The sequence below is a fragment of the Chamaea fasciata genome, unplaced genomic scaffold, assembly GCF_029207755.1.
Source record: "Chamaea fasciata isolate MVZ Bird 193981 ecotype frontalis unplaced genomic scaffold, bChaFas1.0.hap1 SCAF_24, whole genome shotgun sequence".
NCBI lineage: Eukaryota > Metazoa > Chordata > Aves > Passeriformes > Sylviidae > Chamaea > Chamaea fasciata.
The window spans coordinates 4,651,003-4,670,235 of record NW_027094109.1 but is presented as its reverse complement, the minus strand read 5'-3'; the positions used below and the strand labels follow the sequence as shown (position 1 = coordinate 4,670,235).

Genomic DNA, 19,233 nt, shown 5'->3' with positions numbered 1-19,233 from the left:
ATTTAGCATAAAATTAGAGTGGCATTGTTTGTGTTTAGTATTGTTGGTGGGATTAGGAAACTTTGCTCTGTGTGTCTGCTGTGAGAGAAAACTGTCAGGAGAGGGGACAAAATCCCCTGGTTTGGAGCTCAGACCACCATCCTGAAGTGGTGCTGAATGTCTGAGCAGGGAGAGATTCAGGCACGAGCTTCCCTGATGGTTTCTTCCCTTCCTTGCAGGATGGTTGACATGGGAACACCAAAGCCATTTCGCAAGTGAGTGTGCTTAGAAATGTTTGAACTTGACTGAATTTGTTTGGATTTCCAGAGGTCATGAAGCACAATGCAGCAGTGCTCGTTGTTCTGAGCCAGCAGAGTTGTCTGCATGATCTTTTCTTTCTTTAAGAACACATGAAATCAGACACTGGCAGCCATTTATTGGGCAGGTGGAGTGAGTCATATGCAAAAATACCCCTCTGATCTGTGAGTGAAGTGGAATGATTGCTGCCTCCACTGATTTGAAGGGATGGGAGTTTGATTAGGGGGTAGAGATATCCCTGTTTTCCTTTTCAGCCTGTGTTGCTGTTGGTTCTGTACCTGCAGACAGACAGAGGCAAGAAACTGTAACCTGCCCTTTTCACTGCCTTGATACCTGGCTGCAAATGGGTTGATCTGTGTCATTTAAAGGGGGGTTATGAAAACACTGCCAGAACAGGCAAAGGGCAAAATCAGAGAATGTGCCCAGAGGTTCAGGCATCCCACAGCCTCCAGCTGGCAGGGACAGTGTGTTTGTAAAGCTGATTTATGGACTCAGCTTTTCCCTGAAACGGGAATTACCTCCCTTCTTTTTCCTCCTCCCATCAGGATGGACAGTGTTGGCTTTGCAGACGTGCAGAGTGAGGATGAGCTCTACGACTTCGACATGGACATGGACCCTCCCAACTGGCAGCAGCTCGTGAGCAGGGAGGTGCTGATGGGGCTCAAACCCTACGAAATCAAGCGTCAGGAAGTGATCAATGGTGAGATGGAGGTTCTTTCCTACCTGGCCAAGCTCAGAGTTGAAACCTTCCCCTGGAGCTTTGAAGCTCTTAAACTTTACAGTTAGGTTTTTCTTCACTGATTTTGTGGAGTAGTGGCTGGAGAATTGTAGAACTTTTGGTTTGAAGAGTTCTTAGATGGGAAACCCGTGCTTGCTGCTGGGAAATTACCTGAGGTGAGATTGGCCCAGTCCTTAGAGGAGAAACAAACAACATCAAGTGGTTATTAAACAGTATTAAGGCACTGAAAGGCCAGTTTTTATTATGTTCTCTAAAAGAAAACCAGACAAGCGTGGCTTTTTTGGGAAGCAGGTGATGGAAATGTCACTCCCAGACTTCAGATCTGAGTTGCAGCTCCTGCAGAAGTCTCTGTGTGGATTTGTGAGCCATGAGCTCGCTGTTGGCTTGGGGTAAACGATGGAATTTTGCAAGCAATTCAAACGTGGGATGTTTTGGAGGGAAGTGCTGCTGAGGGAGCTGTTCTGAGCTCACCTCTGGCCCCACAGTTTCAGTCCTGCTCTCCCTGTCCCCCCCAGAACTGTTCTACACGGAGCGAGCCCACGTGCGCACGCTGAAGGTCCTGCACAACGTCTTCTACCAGAGGGTCACCAGGGAGGGAATCCTCAGCTCCAGTGACAAGAGGAAAATCTTCTCCAACCTCGAGGATATCCTTGGCCTGCACGGTAGGAGCAGCTGGAAGCTGCAGTTCTGGCTCCCATGGCTGAAAAACTGAAAGGAAAGGGAACATGAGGCAGCTTCACCCAACGCTTGAGATCAAACAGAATTCTTCAGGACGCTGCCCTGGGCCTGCTTCTGCTCACACTTGTTCCATTTCTGAGTCACAAAGATGTTTTGATAAGGAATCTTGTGTCCAGCGTTCCTTTTCCCTTATCTGATAAAAGGAGGAGTGAGCTTTGTGGGCCAGCGTTTGAGATGGTACAACTTGAAAAGTTTTTGCTCTCTTTTGAGAGCAAAAATCAGATTTATAAAGATTGATGTCTGTTTTTCTGACCCTTCCTCGTCGTTTAGGGAAAGGACTGCTCACAGCAGGAATTTCAGCCACTCAGTAATCAGTTGTGTGGTTTTTTGGCTTCTGCATTATTCCTGTTCACAGGAAAATGAGATGGAGCCTCAGGAAAGATAAGTTTGGAGTGGTTCTTAGGGGTCATTTGGAGACAGGTGGGACACAAGTGCAGAGGAGTTACATCACATTTTATTAGTTATTCTAAATTTATTAAGTTGCAGGATATTGTTTCTTAGCTAATTAAAATAATTTCAAATCTACTCTTCTCTTAGAATAGCTTTTATGTTAAATACTGATAATTAAGCCAGCAATTCGCCCACTATAAATAAAATTTACCTTTTTTTTCCTTGTTTTTAAGTTGCACTGAACGATCAGATGAAATCTGTCCGAAAGAGGAACGAGACTTCTGTCATTGGCCAGATCGGGGAAGATTTGCTCTCCTGGGTAAAATTCTTTTAATGTTTCTTACATTTGAAAATCATGTGCCATAGAATGACCAATAGAGCCAGAGGTTGGAGGAGATAATTCCCAGCAAAGGGAACTGGAGGGCTGGGAGTTCTGGAGCCAAAACAGAGCTGGAGGATGAGGGGGGGAAGGAAAGCAGGGAAAACTCAGAGGATTTGCATCTGACTGGAGATAAGAGTCATTTAAGGCACAGGAATAATTTCCTTAGGATGTGTGGGTAGAACAGAAAGGTACTTTTGGGTACATGAAGGTGAGAGTGGGATTCTGTAAAATGCAGTGGCACGATTTATTTCAGTAACACTGAAATGTGAGCCTGGTGTTGCCTGTGGTGCAGTTAAAAGTACTGATTTCTAATCTTGGAATGGATAAATTTGGAGTTTATAGTGCTGTTGTAGGCTTCACGTTTGAGCTCTTTATGGAAAGATTTGACTGCCCCATCCCTAGAAGTGTTCAAGGATGTTTTGGGATAGTGGAAAGTGTCCCTGCCCATGGTGGGGATGAGCTTTAAAATCCCTTCCAACCCAAACCAATTGGGATTCTGTGATGTGGGAGGGCTGGATTCAGGAGAACTGAAGAGTTTGAGATGTCAAGGTCTCCTCTGGGAAGACAAAGCCTTAAACCAGGGCAGAAATGACTCCTCATTTTTGTCAAGAATTCCTTTCTTCCCCGCTGAGCCCAGTCCCGTGTGGCTCTGCCTGCTGAGAGTGGCTCGTGCTGAGCCCCAGCCTGTCTAAACTTGGCTTTTTTGGCTTTTCTGGCACAGTTTAGTGGAGCAGCAGAGGAGAAGCTGAAACTGGCCACTGCCACCTTCTGCAGCAACCAGCCCTTCGCTCTCGAGGTCATCAAGTCCCGCCAGAAGAAGGACTCGAGATTCCAGACCTTCGTGCAGGTGAGCTTGCCACAGGGCTTGGAGTTTCTCCACCAGGTTTTGACGTCTTTTCCACCAGGCTCTTGAGTTTTTTTCCCCTAAGCTGAGTTTCTCCCCCAGGCTCTGAGTTCTACCAGATTCTGAGTTTTCTCCACTAGCTTTTGAGTTTTCTCCACCGGGCTCTGAGTTCTCCGCCAGGCTTTGAGTTGCCTCGGCGCAGCCCAGTGAATCATCCTAGATAAAGTTCTAGATAATTAATGACATTAATTAATGACATCATGCCTAGGGCTGCCTTCAGCTGGGGATCATTTCCAGCACTGTATTTATCTCTGCTGGTGGTTTCTGGAGGGAGGAACCCTTCAGTTCTGGGCAGCACGGGGTCCCAGGCAGGAGATGCCACCTCCCTCGAGGTGCCTGCTGCCCAGGGATGCCAAATTCTGTGGGGCAGAGAGCTCAGAGGGCCAGGGGCAGCAGGAGGCAGATGCCCCACAGCTGCTCTGCCTGCCAGGAGTGGGGTTTGGGTCCGTGTGGCGTTTGCAGAACATTTTCTGCACGAGCACAGGCTGGGAGGAGCCCTGGGAGCACAAGGGGGAGATGATCTTGACAAATCTCCTGTGCTTTGCTGCGGTGTGAGAGCCCAAAGTGATGTGTTCCCTGGGTGCTGCTGACTGAGATGGATCGGGGATGGGCCCATGCCCGTGGGGAGTAATGAGGGGAGGAAGGCACTGCTGCTGGCATGAGCTTTTCCTCCGGGTAATTGCAGATGGAGAAGGGGAACGTGTTGTCTGGGTGATAGATCTTAACATCTCTTGTCTTGTATTTAATTACTGGGAAGTGAAGTAATAGATGTTTAAGTGATGAATAGATGTTGTGCATTCAGGTAATTACGGCCTTAGTAAAAATGACAAATGCAGATATTGTGCTGTTGAAATTTAGGATGCGGAGAGCAATCCCCTGTGCCGGCGGCTGCAGCTGAAGGATATCATCCCCACGGAGATGCAGAGGTTGACTAAATACCCCCTTCTGCTGGATAACATTGCTAAATACACAGGTAAAGCCTTCCCAGTGAGGTTTGGGCACCCACCTCAGCAGGGTTTTTTAGGGAAATGTGTTAAACCACACTTCAGTTTCATGTGCCTCTCTCTGTTTTCACTGCGACCTCACTGCTGCCTTCTGCACAGGAGGTGTAGAAAATAATAATAATAAAAATAAAAAAAAATCCAGCGTTTGTTCCTCCTTAGGAAAATAAAAAGGAAATTCAGTGTGAAACAAGCGAATCTGTCAAACCTCTAAAGCAGCACAGAAGGTCCTCATGCTCCTGCAGAGGGTGGGGTTTAATTAGGATGTGTTACACTGAAAGATAGTTTCAGCACAACAGGTAAAAAACGTGATAAATAATAGCACGAAACGCCTTCCCAGCTTTACTATCTGATACCTGCTGCAGAGTAATTCCATTACTCATAAAAATAGACTGCAGCTACAAGTTCCCTCTAATCCTAATTAGGAAAGCATGTGATACTCCATTATCTTTGATGTACTGGTTTATGTTCCTGTTAACTGAATTCTCAGTGTGGCTGCTGCTGCGGGTGAGAATTGATGGCTTCACCTGTGCCTGTGCTCTTAGTGAGGATTTTGGGTTTCTCGGATTATTGTGAATATTTGTCACCAGGCCCTAAAAAAAGGCCGAGTAACTGCTGCATTATGTGCAATGATCTGCGGGTCACAGTGAGTTCTCTCCTGTCACCAATCTCACTCTGATCACTCTTGCAGAGCAGTGCTTTTGCTGATGGGCTTCTCTGTGAGTTTAACTCCTCTCTGTCCAGTCTGAGGTCAGCAGACTGCCCTGCAGGGCTGAGTGGCCAAACCTTTGTCCCACTTGGTTTTATTCTCGCAGAGCTGCCCGAGGAGAAGGAGAAAGTGAAGAGAGCAGCAGATCACTGTCGGCAGATCCTCAACCACGTGAACCAGGCTGTCAAAGAGTCGGAGAACAAGCAGGTGGGAGAGGCAGAGGGAACAGGCAGGGCTGGGGGCAGCAGTAAACCTGCCCTCTGGGGAGTTCTGTTGCTCCAAGTGACCCTTCCCTCGCATTTCCTGCAGCATCTGGAGGATTATCAGCGCCGACTCGACCTCTCCTACTTGAAGCAGTCAGAGGACCCCATGATGGATGAGTTCAGGGTGAGTGGCAGCATTAAAACCAGCCCTGGGTGAACTGAGTTTGCAGCCCTGTCGTTCACTTTGTGCTTCTTCTGGTGCACAGTCAAGTGCTCTTTGGAGATAAATATTTCTGTATGGAAATGCAAACAGTTAGTCTCAGAAATGAGAGTTTTGCCACCTTCCTGAAGATTTCTGTGGCTCCAACAGCCCAGTTCTGCACATCATGGTGCTGATGAAGCTTGTCAGCTCTGTGCAGCAAACCTTTATGGCCTGCAAGCTCAAGCACTGTATCCCAGAAGTGGATAATGAGGTTATTGTGGGTTTTTATCTCATGTGAGTGCTTGTCTTAGTGATGCTGTTGGTACTGGAGAGGCCTTGGAGAGCCCTGAGGTGTAACAGTGGGATCGGCTTTAAAAGGAGAGCTTGCACAAAAACCTGGGAGATCCACACAGCCAAATAAAGCCTGAAGTCCAGTATTAACAACACTCTGTTTCACGGCTCCTGTAAATCCTTGCAGCTCTGCTGGAAGCTGGTTACCTGCTGGTTGCTTCCCCATCTCCCTCAAAGTCAGTGTGAATCAAAAAAAAAACCCCAAAAAAATCTTTTCTATAAAACTGTGTCATGTATCCTTCCTCAAATCAACTGCAGCGAGGAAAGGAAGAACTTCCTGGCAGCTCCCAGATCTCGCTGTCATTGATTGCAGACTCTGAGACTTGGAAGGGATGAATTGTGAAAATTGTCACTTCTGCTTGCCTGCAGATCTAAATGTCACAGGCACTGAAGTGCCTGAAGAATCCATTGACATTACAAATGCTTGTCAGATCATGGGGATGATTTGTAAATAATTTGCCGGCACACTTGACTTGCAAATCGAGTGCTGCAGCATTCATCAGTTGTAATGCTGGAACTGAATGTGGGGTGTTGGGAAAACTCCTCCTAGGAGACAGGTGACATCCTAATGCCCCTGGAGCGTGACTTGGTGGGAGAATTCCCCACCCTGTGGCACTTGGCATGTGGAAAAGAGCAGTGGGAAAGAGATCAGCAGCATCTCTGACGAGATGTTGGGTTCCCTGCTCCGTGTTTCTTTTCCCAGCCTGGGTTTAGCTTAGCTCCAAACTGGAGTCCCTCTGGCATTCCTGTGTTTTATCATGACTTGCTTCCATAGAAATTTCCTTTTTTTGTTGTTTTCTTTCTTTCCCCTGGTGACAGAACCTGGATCTAACAAAGAGAAAAATGCTCCATGAAGGGCCTCTGACCTGGAAAGTGAATCGTGACAAAACCATCGGTGAGTCTGGGCCCTCCCCTGGCTCTGGGTGAGTTTGCTGCGAAGGAGAGGAGGGAAAAAGCTCTGCTGCAGCTCCCAATTATGCTTCTTACTGCCACCTCTAATAATGCCTGTGTGCTTCTCTGAGCTGATTAAATTACTCTTGTCAATTCTGAAATGTGCTGGAGTATCATTAGGGCCACGCAGGGACACAGCAGTCAGTCATGAGCTGATCCAATTCCATCTGTAGCTTTCTGCTGGAGTTTTCACGAGGAAGATTTGCAAGCTTTGCCTGGAATGGCACGGCACTGATTGCTGCCTCTGCATGAGTAATCACAAATGCAGCTTTCTGCTTTCTGATGGGAATCTTTTAACTCGTTCTGGGCCTTTTTTTTTTTTTTTTTTTTTGGCACTCTGGGCAGATCTGTACACTCTGCTGCTGGAGGACATCCTGGTGCTGCTGCAGAAACAAGATGACAAACTGGTGCTGAAGTGCCACAGCAAGATCCTGGCGTCCACAGCTGACAGCAAACACACCTTCAGCCCCATCATCAAACTCAACACCGTGCTGGTTCGCCAGGTGGCCACAGGTCAGTGCAGCCCACTGAGGGAGCGAAAAAGAGAAGCCAAAAATAAAGATTAGCTCGGTTGAGGAAGATGATTTTGTGTAGATTTTCAGAGCAGAACAAGGAAAACTGCGTAGGCTTAATTCTTGGTTGTCCAACATCGTGCTTAGTATGGATGAGCTGTTTAACTTCTTTGCATCAGTAATAGGCATTGCTTGAGTTTTAAATAGACTTCTAAATGAAAGTGCTCTGATTGTGTTAGAGGAAAAGCACTCTGGAAATTATTAGAAGGGAAAAGAGGAGAAATGAAGCTTTTTCAAAATGGCTTGAAATGGGTTTTTTTCTTTTTCCTTTGAGGGCGCATTTCTTTGACAGGCCAAGGTCAGTGTTCCTGTATTAGTGTTAGAGAGTTCTCTCACGGACTTCTTCCTCGCTTTGGCCTGGGGTTGTGGCTGGCTGTGGGGATTTTTGGGAGGCTGTGTGGGGCCTGGCAGCTGTTTGAGTGCCCCCTTCCCTGTGTTGGTGCAGATAACAAAGCCTTCTTCGTCATCTCCATGTCGGCGACGGGCGCTCACATCTACGAGCTGGTGGCCCAGACTGTCTCAGAGAAGAATGTGTAAGTCCTGGGGGCAATTCCAGCTGCTGCTGCTGGCTTTGTTGGACCTGAGAGGCCTTTACCTCATGAATTCCCCGAGTTCCTTCCCCAAACTTAGCTGGAAGCCTGCTGGTCTCTGTAAGAAGCATCCACTGAGTCCCTCCCAGCTGGCTCACCCCAGACCCTTTCCTGACCTCCAAAATGCTTTTATTTACCCTGAAAATTCTGGGGGTTTGGGCCTCCTGACTGCCACATCAGACAGAGAAATAATCCTGCATCTTCATGCAGCACCAGAGATGTTTGCAGATTTACATTCTGGCATCATAAACACTGCAGGAATTGGATTCCATGGCTTTATTTTTTCCTCCTAAAGAATACTCAGGGATAAAGGTGTTCATGGGATCCACGAGTGTTGTTGCATGCATTACGCTCCAGTGAGGTGTGAAATCAATGCTTTTTTATGTATTTATATATAAATTGCTGGTTGATCTGACAAGTGATAAGGTCCTGTCTGTCATTTCTGTCAGCTCCAGGTGAGCTGAGCTTTATGCTGTGGTGATTTCAGGGTGTTCCTGGGGAGGCACTGAACGTTACAGAAATTTAAAAAGAAAAAAAGCCATTTCTTTTGGGGAGAAAAGCAGTAGTTGTATCAACTGGATTTAAGAAGATTAGACAGAGAAATGCTCATTCTGTTCCACTTGCTGCATGGTTTTATTTGCTGTTTCTGCTGCAGCTGGCAGGACCTTATAGCTCAGATGGCAGGAACTGTGAAGATGGGGAGCAGCAGAAGAGTGATCCCACTGCCTCAGTCAGGCCCTGGAGAGTAAGTCAAAGCTGCAGGAAGAAGAAAAGCTGATTTTCCTTTCCCCAGCACCCCTTTCCCTGCTCAAAAAATTGCCCTCCAAAGGCTGGATTCTCCTGCAGATCAACGTGACTGAAAGGATGTGTTTGTTCTTCCCTCCCTGCAGAGAGGAGCGTGAAGAAGAGGAGCAGCAGAAGCTCAAAGAGCAGCATGATATTCCTGCCAGCAGCCTGCAAAGTCCAGGTAAAACAGGGATTCAGGGAAATGGGAGCAGGAGATTTGCTCCACTGAGTGCCGAGATGTGCCCAGCCATATTCCTGTGGGCTTGGGGATCCTGGGGCAGCTTGGAGATTTTCCTGGGAAGGGATGATTTCTTTACAAATCTTTCAAAGAAGTGGTGCTGAACCTCTTGGAAATGCACCATTTACTATTTCCATCTGCTTTATCAACTGCTGGGAGAGTCTTTTTTAAACCCTGGAAAGGACTGGCCTTTTACCAAAGCCACGCTCAAGAATTTTAGCGTTTCCAGAGTGGAACTTCCTGCGGTTTTACCATCGTCGTTTCACCTGAATTTTTGTTTTCTGCCCTCCAGATAAAGACTTGGGCCTGGAGTCTCCCTTAATACTGAACCCTCAGTCCTCCTCACCCATCATGTCTGACAAGGCCAAGGTGGACGGGCTGCTGGGGGCTGAGGGGCAGTTTGAGAAGGTGCAGCAGGCAGAGCTGGCGCTGAAGGACCCCTCTGCCTGCTATGAACACGCAGCCAGCAGCTCAGCCTCGGTGCCAGAGGGGCAGTGGGCACGGGATGCCCTGAGGAACTGTGAGTACCCACGGGCAGAGCCCTCTGGGGTGGGGTTTGGAGGTGGGATTTGTTCAAATTCAGCCCATTTCCGTTCATTACGCACTCCCCCCGTGCTGGGTTTCGCACAGAGCGCCTCTGACAGCAAAGAGTTCTGAGTCCAGGCACTGCCCCTTCCCTGGGCTTCAGGCTTCTCCTGGTTTTTCTGGGGTTTTATGTCTCAAATGAGGGTGATAATGAATATTTACCCTCCGTGGAGTGCTTTGGTGGCAAAATCCTGTTGCAGAACTGAGTGCACAGTGCCATTGCTGGTCAGCAGTTTTTAAAGACAAGGCAGTCAGGCCTGGGCTCATTCCTGTAGCACTGGAGCAGAACTGGAGAGCTTGCTTGTGTTGCAGAATGCAATTTTCTATTTTTTTTTTAATGGTAAAACCTCACAAATTGTTAAACTCACTGATATCCAAAGGCCAGGCTCGGATTCCCTGAGCACTTGGGAGGTGGCTGGGTCTAATTCGATCAACACTTGTGCGTGTGGAGAGGTTTTCCTGCTGGACAGATCATTGTTGGAAAGTTGTTTTTAAGGTTTTTAGTCACTTCCTCTGCTCTCCTTTCAGAGGAGGGATGCAGGGCTCTGCAACCTGCTGCATCAGCTCTGGCAGTGCAACTCCTAAATATAACTCCCTGAAATTTGAATGAATTCATTAATCCACAGATCTCTCCTTGGCAACTCTGGAAGGGACACAAAGTCCCTCAGTTGTACTTGGAGGGAAGAGCCTGTGGAATATTTGCTTTTACCCAAATGCAGAACTCTCACATCCTTGGCCCCAGTTGCCTCTTCCATCTCTCTGTCCAAGCAATGACAGTTCTCTGCAGTCTCAGAGTTATCTCGGAGCTTTAAATCCATTTATCCGACTTCTTAGAGGATTTAAAGTTCTTTTCTCGCTCTGAATATTGGACAGATATTCTTGCTACTTGTTTTAAGAGACCCTGGCTAAAATAGTCTTAGTCTGGGGGTGTGCAGGGACAGTTTTAGTGACCCCACAGCATCTCCTGAGTGCTGAGAGTTAAAAGAGCAGCTCTCCAACATTGTGACAAGAGCCTGAGCTGAGTGACAGTTCTGCTGTTTGACATCACAGCTTTTTTTGGGTGTTGCAAGAGCATTTTGTGGTGAGGAGGAACAATCTGAGGCTCTTGACAGCAGCACGTTTTTGTTTGGAACAATATGTCCCTATTATGAAGTGTTTGGTTGGGATAATTCGGGAACTAAAGGAATGTGGGTTGAAGTTCAACCAGGCATAAATTTGCATCGAATTTTAGGGAAAACGTTTCTTAGATTATTTTTTTTTTCCCCTTTTGCTCTGTCATTTCCAACCTGAGTGGAATATTCCCAGTTTCCTTGAGGTGGGAATCCCCTGCTATAACCACAGCTGTGAGCTCCTTTTGCAGGGTAAAACCCAAGCACTCAGGATAATTTCTGGAGACAATTTCTTTGGTTTCCTCCAAGGAGATGCAGCTTGTCCTGACATATTGTAAGATAAAACAGGGGAGCGAGGCTGCAACCTTTAATACATTTATTTTTATCCCTGTTTTTTCCAACCCAAGAGCAAGGAGGGGAGTCACACCTCTGTCACAGGGTGACCTTTGTGTCTGCTTTAATCCCTTCTGTGCTCCCTGAGCGTTGCCTGGGTTTGTCAGGTGCCATTAGTGCCAGAGCAGGATTTCCAGCCATGAGCATAAGAAACAGAGATTTTGGGCAAGCAGGAAGGGAGGTGTTGAGCTCACGGAGCATCCTGAGCTGGAGGGGAACCAGAAGGATCATTGAATTCAGGTTCTGTCCATATAATCATGGGGTTTTTGCCTGACCCTTGCCTGTCCTTGCAGTGGGCTTGCTGAGGCAGCTCTTGGTGCAGCAGCTCGGCCTGGCTGACAAGGGGACCCTGGAGGACAGACAGCGCCTGCCCAGGTTCAGGAGCGTGTCCCAGGAAGCCCAGACAGAGAGTGGGAAGGAGCCGCAGCCCCGTGACAGCAAACTGCAGCAGCCTGGAGAGGACGGGAGCCTTGGCAGAACTCGAGAGCCGGCGGCCGGGCACGGCCCCCGGACTGCAGCCGAGAGCCCGGCCCCGGGGGAGCCCCTGCAGCTGCTGGCACCAGAGCCCGGGGCCAGGGCCGCCGTGCCCATGGACAGCACGAACCTGGAGGGCTCCAGCTCCGAGCTGGAGGGGCTGGGGGCTGACGAGGGCGGGGAGCGTTTCTTCGATGCTCGGGAAGCTCACAGCGACGAGAACCCCGGCGAGGGCGAGCTGCTGGACAGGAAGGAGGAGGAGGAGGAAGAGGAGGAGGTGCAAATTCGGATCTCAGGTGAGCCCTGGTCGCGAAATAAAGATGTTGGACTCCAGTCAGGAGGCAGTAGAAATCAGGAGGTTTATTTACAATTCATTCAGTTCAGAATGTACAATTCATAACGTCCAAAAGTCACGTTACTGGTCCATAGGGCTGACACCTCTCCCCTTGGCTCAGTAACAGAAATAGCCAGCAACACCTGTTGTCATGGGAAAGGAATATTGTTTACACAAGGTTGTTTTGGGAAAAATTAAAAAAAAAATTGTTGAAAAGTTTTCCCTTGGGAAGAGCTCAGCAGTTTTCAGGCTCAGAAAGTACCGGGTTCCCACCCTGGGGCGAGGGCACGGCCGGGTCCATTCCACACTTCACCACCTGCTTGTCTGGGATGGGACAGGCAGCTCCCAGCTCCCAACAAATCATTTTACCCCTGTGCAAATGTGGAGCTGGTTAACTCCTCATGTGAGGGAGGAGGAGCTGAAATGCTGGGGGCACACCCACCCCGCGGCAGACTGGAATTGCAGAGGCACCAGGCACAAGCCAAACCCTCAGTTGTGCCTGTCCTGGACCACTTCATCTCCCTGCTGCCTGTAGGGACCTGGAGGGAAAGGGTTTTCCTTGGAGGAAAAGCACTTTTTAAAGCCCTTTTCCTGATCAAGCTTCAGGAGAGAAACTCAAGCCTTTTAATTCTACACTGTAATAGTCTCCTGTAACCTTACCGTACTCTGAACCTCTTAAAACTTTATTATTTTATTTTTATTGCTATTGCTGCACCAACTGAGTATTTGACAGCTACCTGAGCACACCAAACTTTGCACAGGAGCTGAGGTTTATCTCATGTGCATTTTGTAGCAGAAGCAGCTGCTATCAGGTGGATCCAACACTAACAGCCACACAGAAGTCTCTTATCCATAAATATGCTCTTATTTCAAAATTGGATTATATCCACGTGGATAAGCCAATTTGTGACTGCCCCAGTGCTCCCTTCCAACTGCATATTGCAAATAATTTTTTCTCACTGAGACATTTTAAATTATTAAAACTGAGCCAACAACTTGAAGCGTCTAATTTATTTGTCACCCCCTTCCACTGTTTACTTTTTTTAACTGTACAGGGACATCAAGATGAGATTGATCTGTTTTTAGTCAATTCTGAGTCCCCTGTGCTGGCTTTGCTGTGGTATTACAGAGAAATTCATTAAACAGGCTCCTATTGCTGGGTGCAGGTTGTGAAAGCATTTTCAGTCTGTTATTACTTTATCTTTTAGCATATCTGCAAGCTGTGTTTTAAACCTCACCCACCTAAAAGCATCCTCAGTGCCCGGGCTGGGGAGTGGGGTTTGGGAATCCAGGTGCCATTCATGCAAGAGCAGGATTTTCAGCTGTTAGCATAGAAACAGAGATTTTGGGCAAGCAGGAAGGCAGGTGATGAGCTCACAGAATATCCTGAGCTGGAGAGGAGCCAGAAGGATCGTTGAGTCCAAGTCCTGTCCATTTAATTATGGGAGGTTTTTTTTAATGTACAAAACCATCCCTGATCTCTGAACCAGCTGAGCCTGATATCCCCACTAACCCTTGGAGTTCTCACCAATGATTTTTCTCAGGAGAATGGGCTGAGGTGGGACATCCCCACTTAAACTCTGCTCAAACCACCCCCCATCCCGAGCCCTGAAGCTTTTTGGGGCCGCTCGAGTGACACCGCGCTGTCCCCGCAGGAAATTACTTGATCCTCGATGGCTACGGGACAGTGCAGGAGAGCTCCACGGACGAGGAGGTGTCAGCCCTGGTCCTGCAGTGCACCTCCCACAGCCAGCCCCCCCTGGACTGTCCCCAGCAGCAGCAGCAGCAGCAGCAGCAGCAGCCCCTGTCCCCGAGGGACGCCCGGTCGGACGGGGGCAGCTCGCCGTTCCCCGAGGAGCTGCTGGGCCCGCGCTGGGCTGGGCTGGAGGAGCCCTGCGCCTTCCTGGGCAGCCCTCAGCTCCCCCTGGAGATCCGAGTGCAGCTCATGCAGTACATCCAGAACATCGAGGATGCCCTGGAGAAGCTAAAGGTGAGTTCCTTTCTGTTATTTTTATTATCATTATTATCATTATTATTATCGCTGCACGTAGAAGGTTTGATCCGCACCCCAGCGAGCCTTTGTCCATTTCCATGCCCGTTAAGTTTTGGGTTAGAAAAAAAGCTTTAAAGCAATTTGGATGGGTAAGAGCACAGCCATGTTTCTCTTCATCTCTTACTCCTGGAAGCCTTTAAAGCAGGACCTTTTTGGCTGTTTTGTGTGCACTGAGTTGTGGATCACGACAGGCCAGTAGTTCTGCTGGAGCTCTTTACTGCTTTGATTTTGATCTGGAGAAACTCCTAAAAGTGGGACGAGCCTGCAGAAGTGGAGTTTTCAACAGGACACTGGCCTGAGGAATGTGGATTCCTGACATAAAGATGAGGGGGAAGTTCTTCCCAGAGAGGTGGGAGGTTGGAGTCCCCATCCCTGGAGGTGTTCAGGGACAGGCTGGATGTGACTCTTGGTGACAAGCCGGGCTTAGGGCATAGGTTGGACTCAAAAGTCTTTTCCAGCCTTGGTAAATCTGTGAAATCTCTCGTGTGCTGCTGCTCAGGGTGTCAGATGAAGATGTTGAGTTGCACCCAGGATATCAGACCAATGAGGAGGTTTTCAGGCTCTGTGTATTCCAAATGATTTCTGCATGGGGAAATTTTTCTCTTTAGAGAGTAACTCTCTAAAAGGTTTGACGTGTGAAACATCCAGTAGCCAGCCTTTAATTTCACTGAAACCAGAACATTGCGCACAAATAAAGCTGCTGGTGAAGGAGCTGAGGGGGCTCGCTCCACCCTGGCTGTTTGCAGCCATGAAACTTCTCTTTTCCTCTTGGAACTCCCTCTTTGTTTGCCTGGTAAATGCGGAGCCAGCTGAGTTTTGGGGCTGTTGTTGTTGTTTTGCAGGAGGTTGAGGAGGATTACAGCGTTCTGCGACGCCAGGGGCTGGCTGGCTCAGCCTCCACAGGAGAGCACTCAGGTAGGAGCCCCTGAGCCCCAGAACCAAACCCAGAGCACAAAGTTGAGTGTTTGAGGTGATGTCTTTTTGGGTTACCTAAAAACAGAGGCCAGACAGAATGAAGAGAATAAAAAGCAGTTCTGTTTATTGAAGGGCCTTCAGGTGCATTTAGGGCAGACAAAGCCCCCCAGGGGCTGCACCCAAAAACTGACCACAGGTCATGAATTTTGACACTTTTATAAATTTGGTCCATTTGAATATTGGGGGTTCATCTTCCAGTTGAAGTCATTTACCCCAAGTTTTCTCCCCTCCAACTCCCTTTTGTTTCCATCTCTGGGGCCTGAGGTGTCCTTGACTGCCAGGCCTGGAGAGGAATTGTTGTGTCTGCCCAAACTGGGGAAGCAGCAGCAGCTCCCACTGTGTGTGGGGTTTGGAGTTCTGCACTAAAGAACTGCAGGATTACAGAGAGATGGAAAATAGAAAAGCTCAAATCCTGAGGCATCAGGGGTTCCACTGGCCCAGAAAAGGTTTCACCTCCTGAGCAGCCCTGGCGGTGCTGCCTGCAGGAAAGCTCAGCCCCATCCCTGCAGGCTCAGCTGAGCTTCTTCCTCCTCTGGAAAGTTCTGTTCCAGCTGCCCCACAGCTTCATCCCTCTCCAGAGGGATGGCAATTCCCACAGGGACATTCCTGGGATGCTGAGCCTGGCTCTGCTGTCCCTGGGCTGGCCCTGGGTGCCTCAGGCAGCTCCAGAGGGAATTGCTGAAGCCCTGACAAGGGTTGGGAGGTGAACTGGCTGTGAAGCTCTCCGTGAGCAGCTCTGTGCCTGCAGGAGTGTCAGAAATGCCCCACACTCGTCTCTCAGTGCATCCCTCCCTCTCACCACCTTTTTTCCCTTTTTATTTTTCCCCCTTTTCCCCTCCCTCAGACAAAAGCTAGTCGTGTTCCCGGGAGTGGCTGAAGATTGGATGAAGAGAATCAGGACACAGCACCCGCTGTCTCCCCTCTGGACTCTGGGATGAGGGTTTGGAGCATCCAAACAGGAACCATTCTCTAGCAAAGTGGGCATGGGGTGCTTTTCCTGTGGGGCATCTGCACTATCTTGTCAGTGAGGGAGTCTATTCTATTCTGCTCCTCTCCTTGCTACCAGAAATTCTTTTTTTTTTTTTTTCTCAGAACAGGAAAAAAAAAAAAAAAAAAACCAAACCAAATGTACAGAGCTTTGGGTGTAGGATATAAAAAAAAAAAAATGTATTTAGACATTTAAAAGAAAAAAAAAAATCAATGTATTTATTTGACTTCATTCCGTGTATCAAAAGCACATTTTAATTTTTTTTAATCTGCCTTTTTTTTTTTTTTTTTTTTTGTTCTGTTTTTGGGTAGTGACAGTTCTGGCCCCCTGCATGTGGCCCGCCCTGCCTGGTGAGGGGACAGGGGGGACCTGTGTGCAGGAGTTTCCTCACTGGACTGGACTCTGCACTCCCTGCTGGCACTCGGAATACCAAGAGCTACTCATGAAGGTGTTAGGATGGAATCTGTGGCTGGAATTTGTGTGTATCCAACCAGCTGCATGGGAACTGCTCATGTTCACCACGTGTGGAACGGGAATTTTCCATGCACTAAACAGCCAGGCACTTGAGATGGGCAAATTTCCCTTTTCCCCTTTCCCATTCCTTTGCTGGGAGAGGAGAAAGAGGTTTAATTTTGGGGTTGTTTTTTTTTTTTTTTTTCTTGACTTTGTTGGCTTTGATCATTGTCTCCTTTGTAAAGTGATAAAAAAAAAAAAATACTTGGACCTGCAGCACTTTTGTAACTCTTCTCTGGATCAAAAAAAAAAAAAAAAAAGAAGAAAACAAAAAAAAAGAAAAAAAAAAGAGGAAAAAAAAAATGCAAACCCAGAAGTGTTTCAAAGATGTGGGGCAGCTCTGCCCCCGCTTCACTACTGAATGAAAAAGGGCTGCCATGGAGTTAGCCACAGGTACTGCTGATTATAGGGCCAGTAAGTTTTAGTACCTGAAGTATGTCTTGCTGAGGGCTCGGGGTGGGGTTTGGGGTTGGTTTTTTTTTGGGGGGGTGGGCTTGGTTTTTTGGGTTGTTTTTTTTTTTTGTTATTGTTGTTGTTGAATTTTTCGTTTTATCCTTTTGGAAAATCGTTCGTGCCAATGATCCCGAAGGGAGATGGGCGACCCTGAGGGGGGTGAAGCAGCTCTCGGGCACTTCCTCAGGCCTGTCCTGCTGTGGGGTTTGCTGCTGGAATTCCTGCCAGGATGGGATCAGGAGGGGAATCTGGCTGTCACAGCTGTGCCTCTGCCCCGAGCCCGTTTCCTTTCGTTTTCCACTCCCCCTGGGCTGGATTTCACACCAGGTGGATCTGACAGCAAGGAGCTCTGGGTCAAGCACTGCCTCCTCCGTGGGCTTCAGGCATCTCCTCGTTCCTCTGGGGTTTTGTGCGTCGAGTGAGGGTGATGATGGATTTTTCCTGCTTGGCACAGGGTGGCTCAGGCTGTCCCCAGTGTCACTGCACTGGGCTGCTCCTGCGTGAGGAGCACACCCCACCCTCCTCCCAAGTTTTAACCTCTTTAAGGAAGCCAAACTGAGCATCCTGCACCTCCCCACGGATGGTCAGACGGAATCTGCCTTTGCTCAGCATCAGGATCCTCCCGCTCCTCTAAACAAAACGTTTTCCCTCCAGCTGCTGGCAAGAAAAAGTGGGGATGAGTTCAGGTGACAGGAGAGGGAGCCGAGGCGATTTTGGGCTGGGAGTTGGAGCCCTGGGAGGGCAGGGAGGAATTCCTGTTGTTTGAAGAGCATCGCCACTGCCAGCACCAGCCAAAGCCTCCTGCAGGCTGCCAGGAGCTCCCTGGGGTTTTTTTGGGGGATGCACCAAGGGCTGTCCTGCTGTGTGGGATTATTGTCAGTATTAACCCCTATGGATGGGCTCTCCCCTCCTCACCTCAGCCTCACAATTCCCCGGGTTACAAACATCCAAATTTCCTCTGAGAACCCTCCCAGCCTGGAATGCTGCCGTGGATGCTGCCAGGAAGAGAACTGGGCAACAGCCAGACCCGGTGTTGGACCTTTCCCCCCGCCTCACACTCCAAAAACGGGAGCAGTTTCTGTGACCTCAGCGATCCAAACGCTTCCGTGGCTGGCGGGAAATCATCCCTGAGCTCCAGAGCAGGGGGAGCTCAGTGTGGCTTTAGGAGAATGCTCTGGAAGAGCAGCACAGGTGGGGCTTGTGGAGGCCTGGCTCTTCCCTTTGCTCAAAATCCTCGGGGGGTCTCTCCAGCTTGCCAGAATTCCGAGGTCTGTGGTGGTTCCTGCTGTCACCTCTGGTGGCTGTGGCAGCAGTGACAAGCTGGCAATGCTGAGTTGTCTGTGAATGCACGTTTTTGCCTGCTGGAGTGGATTTTCCCCCCAAATCCCTTAATTCTTCCCCCCAGCGGTGAGGGCAGCTGTGTCCCTGTCACTGCCAGGGGGGTAAAGGAGAATCCCTGCTCAGTGCCAGGCTGAGGGTGGCACAGGAGCCTCTGGAGCAGCTGCCAGGGCACGACAGAGGTTCAGGAATGTTGGAGGAGCCCAGCTCGCCTGAGCCCAGTTTTATGGGTGACATAAATCCCTCTCTGGGCTCTGTCCTGGCTGTGCTTTCAGCTCTGGGTCATCCTCACGAACGGGGGTGACGGTGGGTCAGGGATCCCTTCACCTGCAGCGACAGGGAATTCCTTTTTCCCTCCTGGCACATCTGCTGCACCACAGACCTCGGGCTGCAGCTCAAATGCACTATTCAGGGTTCCCACGGTTTTTTCCTCCTTTAAGCCATAAAATCCCCTTTATTTTCCAATTCTCATTTTAATTTACCCCTGGTTGCTGGTGGGTTGGGCCTTCCTTTATCCAAACGATTCTCTGGAGTTTCTTGTCCCAGCCCCTCGTCCCAAAAATATATTTTTTTTTTTCCCCCCCCAAACAGAAGAACAAGGATTTCTTGTTTTGGGAACAAGGATGGGATATAAGAACATCTTCTGCCAGGTCGTTTCCCTTCTGCTGTCACACAGCTCAGGCCAAAAGCTCAGGAGGGATTTTTCTGGAATGGGAATTCCCTTCTCCTGCAGAAGACTCCTGAGCAGCCCTGGTCTGCAGGGAGGTGGGAGCAGAAGGACGAGGAGTGCAAACCTCAGGACAGCACTTGCCCTGTTCCAATGTTCTAAAATTGGATATTCTGATTTCTGTCTCCCTGCTATTAGAAGATCTCATTCTCCTGTATCCAGTTTTTTTTTTTTTCCCCCCCCCGTTCCCCAAAGAAATCCCTGGATTCCCTCCCCTTCCCCAAAGGTGCCAACTGAC

General features: G+C 48.8%; 1 protein-coding gene across 4 annotated transcripts in view; it reads left to right on the top strand.

Moving 5' to 3' along the window:
• Positions 1-16,693, top strand: part of ARHGEF12 (Rho guanine nucleotide exchange factor 12) — a 70,986-nt gene extending 54,293 nt beyond the window's left edge. For 3 of the 4 annotated variants that reach the window (XM_066203449.1, XM_066203448.1, XM_066203451.1), the window contains 18 exons: positions 219-254; positions 843-997; positions 1,552-1,698; positions 2,398-2,483; positions 3,268-3,393; positions 4,309-4,423; positions 5,267-5,367; positions 5,470-5,547; positions 6,736-6,811; positions 7,213-7,380; positions 7,885-7,972; positions 8,685-8,774; positions 8,920-8,996; positions 9,346-9,573; positions 11,434-11,910; positions 13,604-13,938; positions 14,844-14,916; positions 15,821-16,693. In XM_066203449.1, the coding sequence (XP_066059546.1) occupies positions 219-254; positions 843-997; positions 1,552-1,698; positions 2,398-2,483; positions 3,268-3,393; positions 4,309-4,423; positions 5,267-5,367; positions 5,470-5,547; positions 6,736-6,811; positions 7,213-7,380; positions 7,885-7,972; positions 8,685-8,774; positions 8,920-8,996; positions 9,346-9,573; positions 11,434-11,910; positions 13,604-13,938; positions 14,844-14,916; positions 15,821-15,831 (2,467 nt within the window). In that variant the 3' untranslated portion in view covers positions 15,832-16,693. Of the gene's footprint in view, positions 1-218; positions 255-842; positions 998-1,551; positions 1,699-2,397; positions 2,484-3,267; positions 3,394-4,308; positions 4,424-5,266; positions 5,368-5,469; positions 5,548-6,735; positions 6,812-7,212; positions 7,381-7,884; positions 7,973-8,684; positions 8,775-8,919; positions 8,997-9,345; positions 9,574-11,433; positions 11,911-13,603; positions 13,939-14,843; positions 14,917-15,820 lie in introns of those variants that run through there. The other variant, XM_066203450.1, reaches the window with a different exon arrangement.
• The last annotated feature ends 2,540 nt before the right edge of the window (positions 16,694-19,233 follow it).